Source organism: Salvelinus sp. IW2-2015, linkage group LG4p (assembly GCF_002910315.2).
Source record: "Salvelinus sp. IW2-2015 linkage group LG4p, ASM291031v2, whole genome shotgun sequence".
In the NCBI taxonomy this organism is placed as follows: Eukaryota; Metazoa; Chordata; class Actinopteri; order Salmoniformes; family Salmonidae; genus Salvelinus; species Salvelinus sp. IW2-2015.
In genome coordinates, this window is record NC_036841.1 from 5843761 (window position 1) to 5864082 (window position 20322).

The following is a 20322-nucleotide window of genomic DNA, read 5'->3' on the forward strand; positions in this document are numbered from 1 at the left end:
CCCTGCCAAACTCTAACCTGGATGATGCTGGGCCAATTGTGCGCCGCCCTATGGGACTCCCAATCACGGCCGGGTGTGATACAGCCTGGAATCAAACTAGGGTCTGTAGTGACACCTCTAGCACTGAGATTCAGTGCCTGAGACCGCTGCACCACTATATATATATATAACAGAATGAGACATCATTGAGTTCAAGTATTGACAAGAACATAAAAGACAAACAAAACAAACACAGAAACATTAGTTATGACAGCATAAGATAAGGTGACAATGACACTTATTCCAAAAATAATTTGTTATAATATTGGACTGTAGACAAGCTTGTCTTCTTATTTAGTCAGACTCAATGAAAAACATAAAGTCTATCAAAAACACTTTAACGCAGAGGGTTGATTTAAAAAAGTTGGTTTTGTGGATCTAAGATTACCAACCAACCAAAATCAAGACATTAGTTATACATTTCAAAGYGTTCAGAGTACTGTCAAAAAGGTTATAACATCATGCAATATCAATAGTGTGACCAGTTMTACTTAGTATGTACTCCTTCATATCTCTCCAAAATCTAATAGTGTATAAACAACTGCAAAACAAACGTGTCASCGTTCCAGGTCCATCATTGCAGAAGGTACACTTGTAGTCAATGTCTGTAAACCTTGACACCATTGTGTTGGAGAGGTACATATTTGAAAAAATCTTTATGTGCACCTCTCAGATCTTATTAGAAATACAACATTTAAAGGGACAAAGCCTTTCACCATTGATAGTTGTGAATTCCAAAAGGATTTCCTTCTTGGTGTGATCTTTCCTCTGCTATAAAAAATATTATCTTATGTTTATTTGTACACTTGAGACTTTTGATATCAATATCATTAATAAATAGACTAGGTTCTATTCTAAGTGTATCTTGATAACACATATGACAATCACAGAGTGATATTATTTGTGTGTAACAGGAAAGGCTTTGACTCTTATACCTCATAACTTAACATTTGGCCACCACTATCAAACATGTCACCTGCAAAGATATTTTTCTCTATCCGAAGTTCATTAAAAAGAATGTTGTTTTTAATAGTGCTATTACCATTATTCAACAGAATAGCTTTATGAGGCAAAAAGTCATGCACAAAACATAATTTCCATCCCAATGGCTTGGTGATAACATTTTGATCATTTAAGTGGCAGTTTGGTTATGTTGTAATTACAAGACAACAAAAAATAGTAAACCCCCAATTTTCTTAAAAAATAAAGATCCATAAAGATTATGGAGATTCTATGCATTTTTTCAACAACTTAATCAAAATCAAATAACTCAAAACCAGTGGAGGCTGCTTAAGGGAGGATGGCTCATAATAATGACTGGACGGCGCAAATGAAATGGCATCAAACACATAGAAACCATTGATACCATTGATACCATTCCACTGCGTCCAGCCATTACCACGAGCCCGTCCTCCCCACAATTAAGTTGCCACCAACGTCTTGTTCTCAAAACCTCCWTCTGCCCTAGTTGCAGAGACAACTTCCTTTTAAAGTGGTGATGTTTGTTTTTCCACACAAACCAAACAATCCAAATCACTAAATGGTGGAGGGGAGGAGGGGTTGATGTCGTCAACTGTTCGACGTGGCGACTTGACGTAACATTACGTGTAGGGCCAGAGGAGGGKGGGCGGAACTGGGCTTTAGGGATTTTATCTGCATACTGTGCTCGGTTCTARCCGGGGATGCTAACGGAATCACGACTACAATCATGCGTTCATCAACAGACGAAAAATAAACATTGTAACGGTGTTATTCCGTTTATAATAGTAATATTTTWTGAAATACCGTGCAGAATAAGCAGCAACATTTGACATTTTGGGAGACTGGACCWACACAGCAGGTAACGTTAGCTAGCTAGCAGATCACGCTAACTCACTGAGATCATCATTTTCTGCAGKACCACCAGTTTAGCCAGCTGGCTAGGGCTGCTAGGTTGGAACTAACTAGCTAGGTGTCGTTTTGCTGGGACTAGCAAAATAACTAGATACAACACGAATAATGATCACGAATAGCTAGCTATGGCTTTTGTAATGTGTTGTATTGTGAAATGTGATGGCTTGTTGAGAGAGCAGGTTATCGCTGCATTCAGCTCTGTAACGTTACCGGTGGACAGCTAGCTAAGGAATGTGGACACTGCATTTTTACATATCACAGCTGGCTAGGCTTGATATTATGCTGAATTAGTCATATTCTACCCATATTTACATTGCAAACATTCCTATCATTAATGTGGAAAGCTCAGTGTGTGGTGATCGTGCTCTCTCACCCCCATCTCTCTCTCCATCGCCCATTTCTCTGTTTCTCTCCCAACGCACTCTCTCCTGCAGACAACCACCATGGCAGACAGTTTTATGGGCAAGGCAGCTACCATGGAGATTCCTATCAACAGCAATGGAGAGACCCTGGCCGAGGATGACAGTTTGGAGCAGGTGGGTCATATGGTTATGTCCCAAATAGCACCATATTCTCTATATAGTGCACTACTTTTGACCATGGCCCATTGGGCTCTGGTCAAAAYTACAGCACTATGGGAATAGGGTGCCATTTGGGATGCAGTCACTACGTACAGTATTTATATGTATACTGTGTGTGGTGACCACTCATTACGTCAACTATTTGTAAGTGTATTTTATTGTACTGTATTATGTCTCACTTCTGTGCAGGCTGCAAAGATTCAGTGGACCTTAGATGAGAAGGTAGGGATATGCAGTAGAAGGGATGAGAGAGAGTGTGTCACGTCYTTGTAGGAGAACTCTAGATTTAGATGTAGTGTACACGTTAACATGGAAGACTTTCAGACTAACCACAATTAACSTTTATCAACCATTTTCATGTGTGTGAGTGTCTGTGTACAACAAAGATTAGGCCTATATGGAAGGTCTTCTTCGGGTTGACAATAAACTTAACAGGATCATTATGCATTAGTCAGTCCCTTCAGGATTCAGACAGTTTTTTGGGTGCAAAATCATAAATTCCCCACATATTATGCAGGGCTTGCAAATTGGACCAATCACTGCACTATTTCAGCATAAAACAGTAACATCAACGCATTATTATCGTATAAAGCTGACCAATCATTGCAGTACAAAAAGAGGGCTCGTAATTTCAACCAATCACCACACATTTACCACATAATATGGTTCGATCAAGCCACACGTCAACAAACGTTTTCCTCGCCAAGCTCAATTTCGCAACAAAGTGGACAAAATCAATGCACATTGCCACGCACAATGTCAGAATTGGCACAGCAAAATCAAGTGTTTTTGGCTGCAAATATCACAAAACATCTCTGCTAAATCCGTGAGGGACTGATTAGAGTTAGGTTATATCTATTCCATTGATGTGTTGTGGCTTCACCTTAGGACCTGCAGCAGGTGATGGTGTCTGGTCCCAACCTGAATGAGACCAGCGTCGTGTCTGGAGGCTACGGAGGACCTGCAGGGGGCATCATACCCACCTCCTCCATCAAAGGTACACACAGCTCTACTGCTCTCACTTGTTCACTAGCTCCATTAAAGGTACAGACAGCTTTCTCTAGCGCTGCCTACTGCTGTCACTGCAGTGCATTACTGGAACGTCCACTTAATTATGTCCACTTAGTCCTTATTGAATCAATGAATAGCCTAGTCCCTTTAGCCAGGCTTGCTTGGTTTGTTAGCATTAAGAATGGTGAAGACTACATTTTCAACTGCCCCAATGGGGTTTGTCCTGATGGAATTCAAACTTTAAAAAAATAATAATAATCAGGGCCTTGCCAGAAGCATGCTGTTCTGCATCAGTGACTCTATTTTGACCTAACCTTCTTTCTGTTCTTTCAGGAGTCTCTATGAGTAGCAAACAGAGACTCTCTACTGTATTAGCTATTTTGATTTTGAGATCTACATCCTACTCTCGCTTACTGACTATCTTAACCAACCCTATCCACCAGGCCCTGCTATCCGTTTCAACCCTCAGTATGTGGACAGGAGAAGCCCCCCTGTCCCTGGAGCCGAATCTCAGCCCACAGGTGGCTTTGCACCTCTCAGCCACCTTCCACATAACTGTATACTTCCCTCTTTAAAGGTAGACTCAGCGAAAATGATGTTGCCACGAGCAGCACCACAGATATTGAGATGAGRAAGATGCAAAACTTCGCTCTCACACAGTGATTACTGATCATTTCATTTCTACATTTATAATTAGTAGGTTTTGTTATCTATTTTAACAAACCTTTCTTATTTTTGTTCTTATGTATTGTTTTTTGTGGTTTGGTTTTCATTCAAGCCCTTGGGCTTCCAATCACACCTGCACGCAAATTATTACCCACACCTGCAGAAAAATTATTAGTTTTATCTGTAATGTTGTCTATCACTTTTTTTGTTTTTTTAAAACATTTTTAAATGTTCACAGTGTGGTAGCCTGGGCACAAAGAACACCAGCGAAGTTGAGCTTCGAGCTTCAACACTCTTAGTTGTTGTGGAAATTGACCCACTATGTTGTTTACTGTCTGCATCTACATCATATTGCTGAGTCTACCTTTAACAGTTTCCCCCCCACCTTTTATTTTCTTCACCTGTTTACACTTTCAAGGGTGTTTTCATTAGTCACTCTTTAATTCTGTGGGAGAATGAGCCTTGCCTGTAGCCTGGGTTGCTGTTCAACCCCAGACACAGTTGAAGTCCCTCTCTTCGACAACAATGTGTACCTCTACAGATGTCACGGGAAAGAAGGGAATGCTGCTCTACTGTCCAATGCATACTGAATGCATGTCGGTGGATGTTAACAAAAAAGCTAGCTATGTTTACTAACCTGACTGACTTATTGCAGAGCTGTTTGATTTACTATGTTATGTTTGTGTGAATGTTTCTAATGATGACAACTTCCCTACATAGTGCACTACTTTTCACCAGAGCCTTATGGCTCCCCAATAGGGAATAGGGTGCCATTTTGGACATATCCTATGTATGCAAATGTAGCATGAAGCGGTTAACTAATGGAATGTTGCGGTTCATTAACTCACCACATGACATGTGCATCATTTCATACATTACCACTACTTATGTTGTGAATATTTTCATATTGTTTTCCATCTGTGTTTTCATTCTGTTGTTTTTTCGACATGGAAAACCTGCATGACTCACCATCCTCTCACCCTTTTAACACGTTCACCAACCTTCATCTACTCTCTCCATCTCATATATCATATATCACATTTCCTCACATGTCCTCTCCCCATCCTCCCCCTCCCCTCCCCCATGTTCATTCCAGACCTGCGAATGGAGTCCAGGGGACAGGGTGTAGGTCTGGTCTCCAGCCAGTCAGCAGCCAGAATGATAACCAACCAGAACCAGACCGACCAGCCGTTCACAGGTACCACTGTACWAGGGTTGAAAAAWTRSAGGTTTCRCAGAAATCCTGGTCAGAAGATTTCTGGAATTGGAAGGTAATTCCAGAATTACTATAAGCAGTAAATCCAGAATTCTGAAACCATGGTTTCTGGGAAATGTCGGCTTTTTACCTGGCAATAATACTGGAACTTTGCAGCCCTACACTGGACCCATACAGCACAACTGTCCTTTACCCCACTTCACTCTGTTCACTCATTCATTTCATTCGCTGTCCTCTCAACCGATCACTCAATCACTGTCATACCATTTGCCTCAAAGACATACTTGGTGCATGAAAGGAATATTTCAGGTGTTCGCTTTGAGGAGTAGTGATGAGGAGAGTGCCCAACTAAGCACTGATCAGCCTCTGTGTGTAATCTGTGTATCAAAGCGCTACTGACTGAAGCTGGTTTTGTGACAGCGTTCATTGTAAATGAGATGGACAGTCCCATCTTATTTACTATAGACTTTATCAACTAGGTCTCAACAACTAACCACTTTAAGGAATCCTCTGAGAGTGAGCAGGTTATTTATTATCCTTTGTGTCAGGGTCGGGGATGCACCACAGTAACAGCAACCAGAACATGTCAGTSGAGGAGGCTAACCGTGGTGTGGCTGTGGAGAAACTAGACAGCGTTAAGAAGTGGGGCATCAACACCTACAAGGTACAGAACAGAACCTGTCTCCTGGGGAAAATGTGTTGAAACCATACTTCATTGAATCTTCACTGTGTTCTATGGGTCGATTGCATCTGCACMGGTATGATCATTTGTCTTCATACAAGACTGGGAATAATTTCCTCCTTGGAAAACAAGTAACTGTTRGGTTCTATTCTGAACACATCTCCATGTCATCTTTATCCCAGTGTGCCAAGGATATATTCTCATCTCCTTTTCTGTTATCTCCTTTGTCCTAATCACATCTCTCCCTCTACCCCAGTGTACCAAGCAGATGTTCTCGGAGCGGTTCGGCCGTGGTTCTCGGACGGTGGACCTGGAGCTGGAGGCCCAGATAGARGTGCTCAGGGACACCAAGAGGAAGTACGAGTCTGTCCTGAGACTGACCACCGCCCTGACCAGCCACTTCTACAACATGGTCCAGACCCAGCAGGCCTTGGGGGACACCTTCGCAGACCTCAGCCAGAAATCACCTGAACTTCGGGTAACTTATAACCCCTGAATTTGAACCCTGAACCCGTAGACCGCAGCCCAGCCAGGAATCAGCTGCAGGTGGCACACTGTGTGAAATTGGCCCCCAAAAATGTTGCCTGAAAATCCCGGGTGTAATTTTTGGTTGGAAACCAAGCCTATCAGTTTCAGTTTGGAATCCAGGCTACCTTACTGAGTTGTAATCAATCCATAAATACCTAATGTAGAGGAAAAGTCAGTATATAAAACACAAGTGTGTGTGTCCACAGGATGAGTTTGGCTACAATGCGGAGACCCAGAAGTTGTTGTGTAGGAACGGGGAGGCTTTGCTTGGTGCCATCAACTTCTTTGTGTCCAGCATCAATACACTGGTCAACAAGACCATGGAGGACACACTGATGACCATCAAACTGTACGAGGCTGCAAGGTAATAATAAAGATGGGAGGGTTAGAAAGGGCAGGGCCTGGAGACACTATAGTAGTTACCTCTTTATAATGCAATAGTTTCAAATGATCATACTGCCAAGTTTTATAATGAGGTTTACAGTCTATATCTATGATTGCCAGAGACATAATATAGAGTATGTTTGTCTACATGACATAGTTCTGTGTGTCAGGCTGGAGTTTGATGTGTTCCATGCAGACCTGGCAGAGGTGAAACTGTGTTTGAGTGTTCAAGGGTGTTATACGGGTGTTTTATTGACTTGGGTGGTATACTGTGTATACCGGGATATTTGGAAAAAGCCACAGGAAGGTTTTTCAATACTGTCAAAACTTCTTTTAAGTTTTTCAATAGATTTGAATATTTCAAGCTACTTTTTAAGTTAATACCTGCAGTCAACTTGTGCAATATGTTAGGAGATGAAGCAAATTGTGTTCTTCATTTTACCTGTAAACTTATTTTACATGACTTATTTTATTATTATATWTWTWTTTTTTCACCTTTATTTAACCAGGTAGGCCAGTTGAGAACAAGTTCTCATTTACAACTGCGACCTGGCCAAGATAAAGCAAAGCASTGRMACAKAAACAACAACACAGWGTTACATATAAACAAACGTACAGTCAATAACACAATAGAAAAATCTGTATACAGTGTGTGCAAATTAAGTACGGAGGTAAGGCATTAAACAGGCCATAGTGGTGAAGTAATTARAATTMAGCAATTAACACGAGTGATKGATGTGCAGATGAGGATGTGCAAGTAGAGATACTGGTGTGCAAAAGAGCAGAAAAACAAATATGGGGATGAGGTAGGTAGGTAGTTGGTTGGATGGGCTATTTACAGATGGGCTGTGTACAGCTGCAGRGATCGGAACTTACATACTGTAGTTCCCCAGAACAGTTCATTCAGTCACGTGTTTGTTTGTAAATAGCACAGTGGGAGACAGCGGGGGCTGGGGAGTTCATAGAGTTCTATATCTATCGGGGAGTCTCTGTTGTGCGGTGCACAGGAGGTGATGAAGTTACTCTTGTATGCAATTCACTACTAAATCTTTGCCATCAGATATCTTATATCGGCTTTCTGCCGTATTTGAGAAGTCAACTCATCCAGAGCTCTTTATCTGTACATCTGTTCCCTGTGCTTCCTACTAGCGGTCGTTTTTTTTCTCCTCTGTTCTTCTCCCCTCTGCTTTGTGTACACATGCTGCTCTTCCCTGAGTAAAGCATGCATTACTTTGTTTAGTTGCACAATTTCTTTCATTCACTTTTGCTTGTAWATGTCCACACTCACTGAAATGGACATTTGGTAGCTACTAGCTATGCTTTTATAAGTTTTTGAGCTGGATTTGCCTGTCTTTGCAATTGAGTTTGTTTATTTTRGCACGTTAGCATTTAGCTAACAGTGTCTATGTGATTTTGTTATTACGTGTGCTAATGTTGTTAGCATTCTGGTACTAGACCCCCAATAGGCTTTATTTGCGTTTTTTGCTCCGCCTTGTGTGCTATGCCGGTAAACCATAAATCCCGGGATAGCAGAAGAACGAACGGTATGACGTATAAAAATGTGGATACCTCCCAAGCCAATTTTTTTATGCTGCCTCTTCTCCCCTCTTTCTCTTCCAGGCTGGAGTTTGATGCGTACAGGGCCGACCTGGAGGAGTTGAGTCTGGGTCCTCGTGATGCTGCCACCATGGTGCGTATAGAGGTGTCCCAGCAGCAGTACCAGGTGCAGAGAGACAAGTACGAACGGCTGCGCTCAGACGTCACCATCAAACTCAAGTTCCTGGAGGAGAACAAGGTGGGTTAGTTAGTTATTTGGATAGTTGGGTGGTATGTTAATTTACAATAATGCTACATCTCTCTCTCTCGCTCTCTCTCTGTGTGTGTGTGTGTAGGTGAAGGTGATGCACAAGCAGCTGCTCCTCTTCCATAATGCTATCTCAGCCTACTTCGCTGGGAACCAGCAGCAGTTGGAACAGACACTGAGACAGTTCAACGTCAAGTTAAAGCCCCCAGGGTCAGACAAGCCCTCCTGGCTGGAGGAGAGCTAGAGTGATTAGCTCCCAGTCCTCTGGGCCCGTATCAAGCATCTCCGAGTACGAATACTGATCCAAGATCAGTTTTGCCTTTTAGATCATAATGAATCAGATTATATGGATAGGCAGGACTTGATCTTAGATCAGCACTCCTACTCTGAGATGCTTGATACGTACGGCCCCAGGTCTCAGTCAGGTCTCTGGTATAAATGGGACACACAGATGGAGAGACACACTGGGCTTGGAAGAAACAAGAGGAATGGATAGACGGATGAACAGATATATGAAATCTACACGAACTGTATATAAAAACTAGAGATGGGACAAGTAGAGACTAGTGATGATGATACTAAGGGGAAAAGAACGCTTATCTAGTTTCATTTAGTTTTGCCAATTTGTTTATAGAACGTCTATTTTATGTTGATTTGTTGTGTTAATTATTCACAACAGAGCCTCATGCTATTGTTGCTGTGTAGCGTGACTTTTAATTCATCATACTTTGAGAAATTATTCTAAGCTTATACTTTGCACATAAATGTAATCATTCTTTTCAAACTGTTTTTGCTCTTTTGTAAAGTGTTATGTAAAGCTTCCAGAGGTCGTCATTTGAAAGGTCAGTAAACTGTTTACATATGTAGAGGATATCAAGAATCTGGACCAGTTACATTGTTTGCACCAGGTGAAGATTAGAGGTAGATTTATGAAAGCGAAGTGAGAAACCTACAGTCTGTGGTATACTATTGATGACAGAAATGATGGYTTAAAGGGGCAATCCTGGATTTGTAAAACAAGCAGTCAAGAATCAATGGCTATATATCATGAATTTAAGTTTAAAAAATGGATTTGAACCAATTCCATATTGCCCCTTTTTCTATCAATGATTTTGAGTACAGGAAGTACGACTTTTTCATTTACAATAGATAATCTCCCTCTGATTAATCCTACAGATAATGTTATTACACGTGTTTATTATGTTATGTCTTTATAACATATATCCCAATAATCAAATAGAGTTTATATATGTTTATAAAAATACCTCTACTAATTCCATTCAGATGTATGTTCTTGTTTWTTTCTCCCATTTCTACATCAATATTGTCTCCATTTTTAAAAAAACTTATGGACCTGGTGTACAGTATATGAAATGGTGGTTTATAGTATATGGTTTGATGTTTCCATACAGACTTTATATTTCCTCACAAAAGCTGTACAGTAATAACACTCGTCCATCTGCTGTCCACTGAGTATATTGTAGTCATCACCTGTATAAGTGCTGTACCATATTGTGTTCACACATTACATGGCAATACAATCCAAAACATGGCTGAAAAATGACTGGAACTTCCATCTGTGATTGTCTTCTTTACTGTTAATCAGGAAACTGTCCTCTCTGTCCCAAATGGCCCCTTTTTATCTGTTTGAGTTYTGCACTATATAGGGAATAGGCAGTTTGTGACGCACCCCTGCTATCAGGGTTAAGTCTAGATCAAGCTGAGTTTTATCTGAGTTTTATCTGGTGAAGTCAGTGGTAGCTATRTGGTCTATTAAAAAGCTTGTGAAGTTATAGGATGTCTTTCATCGGCCTGTTGACAAACCTACTGTATCTATTCCACCAGGTAGATGAGGACAGTAGGCAATATTTGAAACACACCTTTTTTCTTGAGATAAATTATATTTCATTGCTAGGATCACACCATCCTACAGCTACAGCTATTATTTAAAAAATGCGTAGTTCGTTCATTATAATCATGCTCAATGTAAATGGGGCGGAAGGTTGCAAGATCGAATCCCCGAGCTGACAAGGTAAAAATCTGTTGATCTGCCCCTGAACAAGGCAGATTGTTCTTAGGTCGTCATTGAAAATAAGAATTTGTTCTTAACTGACTAGCCTAGTTAAATAAAAAATGTGATTCAGGAATATTTTCATGAGGGAACAAAAGTTTGGAGTATGTTAAATTCTTTGCTTGAACCGTGCTGTATCTTGTTAGTTATCTCTCTGACTTATTATCAGTTTGACAGTGGATAGAGGGGTCTCAATTGTTCATCCCAAATGGCGCCGTATTCCCTACATAGAGCACTACTTTTGACCAGAGCAAAAAGTAGTACACTATCAGGGAATAGGGTGCAATTTGGGATGTGCGCCATGTTTAATCACAGGTATTGCTATTTAATCATGTCATACATGTCAACAACATGATCAGTGAWGTGATGAATTCCAGTGTCCTGATGTTTAAATGTTTCATCTAAAAAGTCTAGTACATCTGAAATGTAACATCCCAAAAGATGGTCAGGCCTTGAACCGCTGAATGTGTTTAGTTAAASATACAGAAAGTGTCATATAAAACAAAGTTAAAAAAATATATATATTGACTCWGCAAAAATGGAAATTAGGTTTTTGTCAGACAACGACGATATGGTAATGTAGCATAATCGATCGAATGTGTTTTTACGGCCTCAAAATGTTTTTGTTGGAACATTCTGAATGTTCTGTGGCAGTTGTTCCATCATTGAAATGAATGAGGACAACAAGCTTTATAGTTTATGAAATAGCCTATGAATGGTAGCAAAAAGCTSTGTTGAAGCAATCTAAATTGAGTCAGACTGCACATGTCAACGTTGGTTTGGTGTTTGTAGCATAAACAGTTCAAGAGCAGTGGCGGATCCAACATCGAAGGTTGAATGACTGTATAGGCATTTGTGGTGGTGGTTTGGGGTCTGTTAGCGGGAATACAAAGCTTTGTTAGGGTGTTTGAAGCTTTTGGAGGAAGAAACAAATGCTATACTGTGATGCTTAGGTGGATACGGTGAAGACCGGTTCAGCAGCTCAGGAAGATTGTATGGACAAAAACAAATGTTTGTATTTGCATTACCAGTTTCACAGCTCCAGGTAAGAACACACTCTAGGCCAGGTATGGAAATCGCGTTAGCCGGGTTCCTCAACTCCACGATGTACAAGTACAACGGAGTTGAGTGGGGATGAGAGRGGGAGGACTGCACCTCCAACTTCATCGAGTTGCTGTCAATCGATACTTGTAAAAATGTCCATTCTTCAATGCCAAAGGAGCCATRATTTGTTAACGGAGAAGGAGCAYCCTGTCATTGCACAGCAGATGTTTTGGTTTTGGCAGGGGATGCATAGTATGACATTTTTTATAAAAAACAATGAATTCCAAATCCAACTGACAACTCTATAACAACCAGGACAAGTACAGGTACACACACAGTAAGCGTTAAAGAATGGATATTTATTAAAGTACACTGCTCAAAAAAATAAAGGGAACACTTAAACAACACAATGTAACTCCAAGTCAATCACACTTCTGTGAAATCAAACTGTCCACTTAGGAAGCAACACTGATTGACAATAAATTTTCACATGCTGTTGTGCAAATGGAATAGACAACAGGTGGAAATTATAGCAATTAGCAAGACACCCCCAATAAAGAGTGTTCTGAGTGGTGACCAAGACCACTTCTCAGTTCCTATGCTTCCTGGCTGATGTTTTGGTCACTTTTGAATGCTGGCGGTGCTTTCACTCTGTGGTAGCATGAGACGGAGTCTACAACCCACACAAGTGGCTCAGGTAGTGCAGTCATCCAGGATGGCACTCAATGGAGCTTGGCAAGAAGGTTTGCTGTGTCTGTCAGCGTAGTGTCCAGAGCATGGAGGCGCTACCAGGAGACAGGCCAGTACATCAGGAGAGTGGAGGAGGCGTAGGAGGCAACAACCCAGCAGCAGGACCGCTACCTCACCTTTGTGCAAGAAGGAGCAGGAGGAGCACTGCCAGAGCTCGCAAAATGACCTCCAGCAGGCCCAAATGTGCTGTGTCTGCTCAAACGGTCGAAAACAGATTCCATGAGGGTGGTATGAGGGCCGACGTACACGGTGGGGTTGTGCTTACAGCTCAACACCGTGCAGGACGTTTGGCATTTGCCAGAGAACACAGATTGGCAAATTCGCCACTGGCGCCTGTGCTCTTCACAGATGAAAGCAGGTTCACACTGAGCACATGTGACAGACGTGACAGTCTGGAGACGCCGTGGAGAACGTTCTGCTGCCTGCAACATCCTCCAGCATGACCGGTTTGGCGGTGGGTCAGTCATGGTGTGGTGGCATTTCTTTGGGGGCCGCACAGCCCCCATGGGCTCGCCAGAGGTAGCTGACTGCCATTAGGTACCGAGATGAGATCCTCAGCCCTTGTGAGACCATATGCTGGTGCGGTTGGCTCTGGGTTCTCCTAATGCAAGACAATGTTAGACCTCATGTGGCTGGAGTGTGTCAGCAGTTCTGCAAGAGGAAGGCATTGATGCTATGGCTGGCCGCCCTTTCCCCAGACCTGAATCCAATTGAGCACATCTGGCACTCATGTCTGCTCCATCACCAAGCCACGTTGCACCACAGACTGTCCAGGAGTTGGCGGATGCTTTAGTCCAGGTCTGGGAGGAGATCCCTCAGGAGACCATCCGCCACCTCATCAGGAGCATGCCCAGGCGTTGTAGGGAGGTCATTCAGGCACGTGGAGGCCACACACACTACTGAGCCTCTTTTGACTTGTTTTAAGGACATTACATCAAAGTTGGATCAGCCTGTAGTGTGGTTTTCCACTTTAATTTTGAGTGTGACTCCAAATCCAGACCTCTGGGTTGATAATTTTGATTTCCATTGATATTTTGTGTGATTTTGTTGTCAGCACATTCAACTATGTAAAGAAAAAAGTATTTAATAAGAATAGTTCATTAATTCAGATCTAGGATGTGTTAGGTGTGTTAGGATGTGTCCTTTATTTTTTTGGCAGTGTATCAGTGGTAGTGCATGCTTTAAGTCTTACCTCCACCTGGACAAGAAGAAATAACTATCTGAGAATATATTCATAGCTACAGCTCAGTGTTCAACACCATAGTCCCCTCCAAGCTCATCACCAAGCTCGGGACCCTGGGACTGAACAACTCCCTCTGCAACTGGATCCTGGACTTCTTTATGAGCCGGTCCCAGGTGGTGAGGGTAGGCAACAACCTCTCCGCCATGCTGACCCTCAACACATGGGCCCCTCAGGGGTCTGTGCTTAGTGTCCTCCTGTACTCCCTGTTCACCCACGACTACGTGGACACACACGACTCCAACACCATCGTCAAGTTTGCTGACCGACGGCGATGAGACAGCCTACAGGAGGTCAGAGATTTGGCAGTGTGGTGCATCACCCTCTGAATGGCACACATAGACAATGCATAACTAAATTGTCTCAAGTCATAAAAATCCTTCTTTAACCTGTCTTCTCCCCTTCATCTACACTGATTGAAGTGGATTTAACAGGTGGCATCAATAAGGGATCATAGCTTTCACCTGGATTCACCTCGTCAGTTTATGTCATGGAAAGAGCAGGTGTTCCTAATGTTTTGTACACTCAGTAGCTTCATTCTTGTGTATTTTATTCCTCATGTTACTATTTGTATTATATTTTTAACTCTGAATCGTTGGGAAGGGCTTGTAAGCAAGCATTTTAAAGTCTACACCGTTGTATTCGGRGCYTGTGACAAATACAAAATGATTTGATTTGAACTTCCTACTCCATCGAAAACAGTGGATTACTAGGCACATTACTAGTTTGACGGACATCACATAAAAATGTGACTTTTATAAAAAACTAAGGATTTCAGAACCCAAAGAAAAAATTATATTTACACAGGACAAACATATGTACAAGGAAAGCATTAACAAATTGACATTTTTATATGTATCAACTGACAATGACTCGATTTAGTCAGTGGTGCAGTCCGCCCACACTGGTCTTCACTCAACCCCATTATAGCCTTGTTGTACATCGCATATGACCAGTTTCACACTGTTTACATTTTACTGGATTATATKAAGTAAAACTTTGTGATAATTCAGTAGGAACACTAGGCCTACTGTGAACTGACACATTTGAGCGGCCAGACACAGTACAGATTTTACAGTACTTCTGTCAGAATGGAATATGGCACGGCCAGTTAGGGGGTTAACAGGGCATTGAGCTCAGTCAATCKTTTATATGTACACTAGATGATTTATAGGGGGCACTGTGTTGAGGGGCACTGTGCCTCRATCGTGGCACTCCAATATTTTGGAAGGTATAGAAATGCATTTATAAATATCAAAATTTGTTTTTGCCACATGTATTCTATTATAGACACCTTAATGCATACTTTAAAATTATATTAGGTGAGCTAAACATAAAACAAATATATATATACAGTATATACAGTACAAGTCAAAAGTTTGGACACAGCTACTCATTCAAGGGTTTTTCTTAATTTTTATGAATGCCAAGAGCGTGCAAGCTGTCATCAAGGCAAAGAGTGGCTACTTTGAAGAATCTCAAATATAAAATATCTTTTGATTTGTTTAACACTTTTGGGTTTCTACCTGATTCCATATCTGTTATTTCATAGTTTTGATGTCTRCACTATTATTCAACAGTGTAGAAGATAGTAAAAATAAAGAAAATCCCTTGAATTAATAGGTGTGTTCAAACTTCTGACTGGTACTGTACATATATATAAAAACATTTTCCTTAAAGTATAATTTTTTMAAATMACTAATGTCACTTTTTCCACTACAACAAAAAATACTTATATACATGTCATTCTGTCCTTGAAAAATSTAATTGAAGTACTATAAAATTCCAATCATTCCTATGGAGGACTGATCTACRGGGGAGTGCCAATATGGCCGACAGGTGGCTTCAAACCCTCTCAATCGCCAATACATAATATGTGTAWTCAAGGGTTTATATACATCGTTAGACTCAGTCCGTACGCAGGTAAAGTTGCGACATGCTTTTACTTCTCTGACACTMRGGTCGTCACTAGTTAGCACAGCCACAAAGTCATAACTATGGCTAAACKCCGCCCATTTCTACAATTGATCTTCTTAAAATCTGATTTTAAACCTAASCGTAACATTAACCCTGACCTRAACCACACTGCTAACCTTATGCCTAACCCTAACTTTAAATTAACAACAAAAAACATTTTTATTTTGGCCAATTTTGACTATGTAGCTGTGGAACTTGACTTTGTGTATGTATTATCTAGTGGAAACCTGACAGCGCTGGTAGCGGTCCAGTGGTAGTAGTCAACTCAACTCACACCTCTGATGTTGAAGTTTGAAGAGGAAGGCGTCGGACTAACTACTGGATTGAATTGTAGTTTTTGGTTTTTCGAAATAGTTTTTACTCTTGGTGGAACGTTGGATATCGAGCAGGTAAGGTCCGATACAGAATCCTCTTCCCTCATTTATCACACATTAYTAACCTAAAGATCAAATCTGATCAAAATAGGTAGCCTACTGTATTCCGTTTTTCTGGTGGATGCTTTTGATTTGTAAATTCATACACGTCTTTTATAATTATACTGCTTTCAATGTCTTTTGAATTCAGCATTTGTTGATATGGTGTCTCATTTGAGCACTTCAGCCACAATTGTCAAGATACTTGTTCTGTGCTGGGCAATACAGTACAGGGAAGTCATTTATGCTGCATGCCTAACATTCTGTGTTAAAAGTTTACCGGTACCATTGTTTCTTTACAGGGGGGATCAATCAAGGKAAAGGATTATATCACCCTCTTCAATAATTGGTATTCAACACTAATTGAATAACATTTCTGTGACACTTTATGTGTACAACATGGAGTTGATGATGAAGCCGTAATGATGATACCATGATCTGTTCCTGATCCTTGGTCCATCTAATTCCTTTAAACTTAAGATGGAATCAGCAATCGCTCCACCACCTCCTCCTCCTCCACCACCTCCCCTTGCCCCCCCACCACCTCCCCCCTGCCCCCCTCCCCCAGGCCCCCCTCCTCCCCCTGGCATAGGCTTCGGGCTATCCACAGGCCGCCAGCTCAACGTCTCCAAGATGCGTAACTTCAACTGGGATGCAATCCCCAAACACGTGGTGGTGGGCAAACACAACATCTGGACGGAAGAGAAGACTCTGGGAGAGTATGAGCTGGACACTCAGAGGATTGAGGAGCTGTTCAGTCATAGCCAGCAGCAGGGACAGGGACAAAAGGCTCTGAACAGACAGAGTATCAGAGGCAAGCCAACCAACAGCCAGGGCACAGAAGTGGTGAGTTGACCTAACCTTCTGTACCAGGAGTCACTTCTCTAGCTTGATACTGGCAGCTGGAGAGAAGTGTGTCAGTTSTAGCTGAGTAGAAGTCAAGAGAAATACGACATCAGCTGGAACCACATCAGCTACTTTGTTCCTCGATCAGATACTGTATAAGTCTGTGAGGCATACATATCCTATCTGGTCCCAGCCAAGGCCTCTCCAATGTCATGCATCATTCTGTCATTCTTCTCTTGCTCATGATTTCTCACCTGAGAGTTTTGTATTGAGCATCTATACTTTCTGGGAGTAGACGAGAGACCGAAACAGCGTATTGAATATGAATATTTGTTCTGTTTATGACCAGAGATATTGGATATGTTGACATGTGCTCTTTAGACCCTAATTGATTTTCTCAGGGAGTGTGTGTTGTGGACTTGGGGTGTACATCACAGTATCACAGGATGATGTGTTGTTTTCCTACAGCCTTTCTGTTGTAACAGGCTCAGTCATGTAGTCATATGGGCCAGGGTTAGGGTTACGGTTAAGGTGGCAAGGTGGACGTGGGGAAATACATCAATTCCATCAGCCCATGGTTCCATGATGGTGCTTTTTTTGGTCTAGGCCTGGGCAAAAGTAGTGCACTATAAAGGGAATAGGGTGCCAATTGGGAAGCTACCACTCTCTTAGTGTGGCTTTAGCAAGATTCTTTGTGCGCTTCACTTGGATCAAACTCAAGTACATCAGGAAGCAATAATGTATTAGCGAAAGTGTTCAAAACAAACCAGTCAGCGTGAGCGAAGCTTGGAGGCGATTCTACCCTGATCTCTTTTTATATGATTCATTAACATGCTGTAACTGGAAGGCTGTCTTACCTTTCTGTCCACACACCTATCAAGTCTTTACCATCATTTGAATGCCAACTGCTAGAGTGCTTGATTTGACTAAACTCTCAGAGAATAGGTTGATTATAAATATTTGCACTCTGCAAGCAGCATGAGTTCACCAGCAGAGGTTATCTAATCTGGTATCTAGATAAAGCACAAGTTCACCACACTAAAAAATGGAGACTAACCAACAAAATTGGACTAAATGAATGACCATCATTTTACTATGTGTCCATTGCCCTTTTTCATGTGTGATATTGTGTGACTTATTGGAACTATGACATGTTCCTCTTAATGTTCCTCTGCTTAACAAACATAGGATGTTTATGCAGTGGGGTTTCATCTAGGAATGCTTTGATGTATAAACTAAAGGGTGGGCAGAGTCAGTATAGCCTAACTAATCTTCAGCAGTTTACCCAGGGAGAGTAAATGAACCACTAATATGTGCTAATTGTTGCCATACAGTTGATACTTGTATGTATTGTAAACCAGCATTCATTGCTACCTCTATAATAATGAACAGGGCTMTGGGTTCAATTAAGATACAGTACTTCCCTTCCTGTAAGTGACGGTTCTTGATTTTACGGAACTGTTGTGAGTCATTGTCCTGGTATACAATGCTATTGTCATATTAACAAACCTATTTTTGACCCTCTACTTTTGTCTCTTGTTGTTTGCTAGTGAAACCACCCTGCTGTCACATTTAGGCTACCTTGGCAGTTCAATAAAGGTTAAATGTAGAGCTATTGAAATGGGCCTTTAGTTTCTTACCTGTCCCTGTTTCTAACTCAGTATAGAMGAGCATGACTTAGGAATGTCAGTATGTTGACAGCTGTTGCAATGGCTTATCATGGGCTCTCAAAAACAAGTCAATCAAACCAGTAAAACCTTTGCAATCCGTTGTTTGTTTGGGAATGAGGATGTATTTGGGATAAAGGAGAAGACTGTTTAAGCTAAATGCTGAGCTCCTGATAGACTCAACGCCTGTTATTGACCTACCGATGTCTTCATGTGTGTGTGTCTGTGTGCGTATGTGTGTTCTGGTATGACCAACATTATTTATTGACTAACTGATGACTTCATGCATATGTGTCCCACCACCACCAGGTCTCCATACTGAACTCCAAGAGGAGCATGAATGTTGGGATCTTCCTGAAACAGTTCAAGAGGTATGTCAGAGAGAGGCAAATATAGGATGCATTCCAAATGGCATCCTATTCCCTATATAGTGCTTTACTTTTGACCAGAGTCTGATCTAAAGTAGTGCACTATTAGGGAATAGGGTAACATTTGGGACTCAGACATAAACTGGGAGTGTGCTGAAGGTGTGGAGGGTTTGTCAGAGCCACGTGTGTCAAGTTAAAGAAGACACAGTGGTTGCATCTCAAGTAGCACCCTATTCCCTATAGTGGACTACTTTTGACCCCCATAGGGCACTGCTCAAAAGTAGTCCATTATATAATAGGGAATAGGGGGTCATTTGGGACAGCAAGGCCAAGTAGTCCTGAGGCTAGGCTGCTTGACATTCCCAGCTCTGTGTGTCTGAGGTACAGCAGCTTGTCCCAACAGGTCGGCTCTACATGATAACACTAATGCAGGAACAGTGCACCCAGGTCATTCCACAGATGAACTATTGAAAAATGGCATTAATGTGTTACTAAACAATTGTCTCTGTAGGCCCACAGTAGGACTGTGTTATGTGTTACAATATTACTACATGCCATTGGCTACAGTACCTAATTTTCTGAAGATTGTACTGTTCTCGCAGACAGAAAACTCAAAAAGACATACAAGCCTAATCTTCTCAATGTTTTATTATTACATTTATTTGTAATGTCCATTTCTGGATGCAGTTTTCTGTTTTCTGTTAAATGTATTTTTGTGTCAGCGTTTTTGTTCTTGTGCTTCTGAGGAAAGAAAACATTATTCCAGGTCAGCTGTAGGTGTATATGTATAGCAGGTAAGAGCCTGTCTGTGGTTGGTTAAAGTGGAAAAATGCACTAATAGGGTGTTCAACCCATGGGGCAAGGAGCAGCCTTGCTTACCAGGCTTAATTTTCTGAATTACTCATGTTCTAGGGTTGGGTCTCTAAATGTGTTGCTCATTTCCTCTGTGCCATGTTTCATTAACCACTTTGTGTAGTTGGAGATTAATGAATCACAGCCCTTCTCCTTGACTAGGCTCCTAGGAGAACCTAGTGGATGAATCAGTTGATGAAGTTTCCAAACCGGTGGCAATTTTAGCATGTAAATCTTGGTGGGGCAAAAAATATATAAATATATAATTATGCATGCCAGCGAAGCCACTA

At 41.5% G+C, this 20322-nt stretch overlaps 2 protein-coding genes across 6 annotated transcripts in view; both read left to right on the forward strand.

The window, feature by feature from the left end:
- The first annotated feature begins 1635 nt into the window (after positions 1–1635).
- LOC111959483 (arfaptin-2) lies at positions 1636–10368 on the forward strand. Of its 5 annotated transcripts, XM_023981088.2 has the most exons (11): positions 1638–1879; positions 2367–2468; positions 2703–2735; positions 3402–3510; positions 3968–4045; positions 5287–5388; positions 5955–6070; positions 6345–6566; positions 6823–6980; positions 8621–8795; positions 8893–10368. In XM_023981088.2, exons 2-11 carry the CDS (start codon positions 2376–2378, stop codon positions 9046–9048), a joined length of 1242 nt encoding a protein of 413 aa, XP_023836856.1. In that variant the 5' UTR covers positions 1638–1879; positions 2367–2375; the 3' UTR covers positions 9049–10368. The 5 variants fall into 5 exon arrangements, with proteins under 5 accessions (XP_023836882.1, XP_023836856.1, XP_023836865.1 ...); XM_023981114.2 differs by lacking the exons at positions 8621–8795; positions 8893–10368 and adding an exon at positions 7171–8607 and having other exon boundaries at positions 1636–1879; XM_023981097.2 differs by lacking the exon at positions 2703–2735.
- A 5647-nt stretch (positions 10369–16015) lies between these two features.
- The window catches only part of LOC111956809 (inverted formin-2-like), an 11472-nt gene continuing 7165 nt past the window's right edge, over positions 16016–20322 (forward strand). Inside the window, exons 1-3 of the mRNA XM_070436729.1 lie at positions 16016–16275; positions 16602–17145; positions 19122–19183. Coding sequence (XP_070292830.1) covers positions 16780–17145; positions 19122–19183 — 428 coding nt within the window. The 5' untranslated portion in view covers positions 16016–16275; positions 16602–16779. The remainder of the gene's footprint in view (positions 16276–16601; positions 17146–19121; positions 19184–20322) is intronic.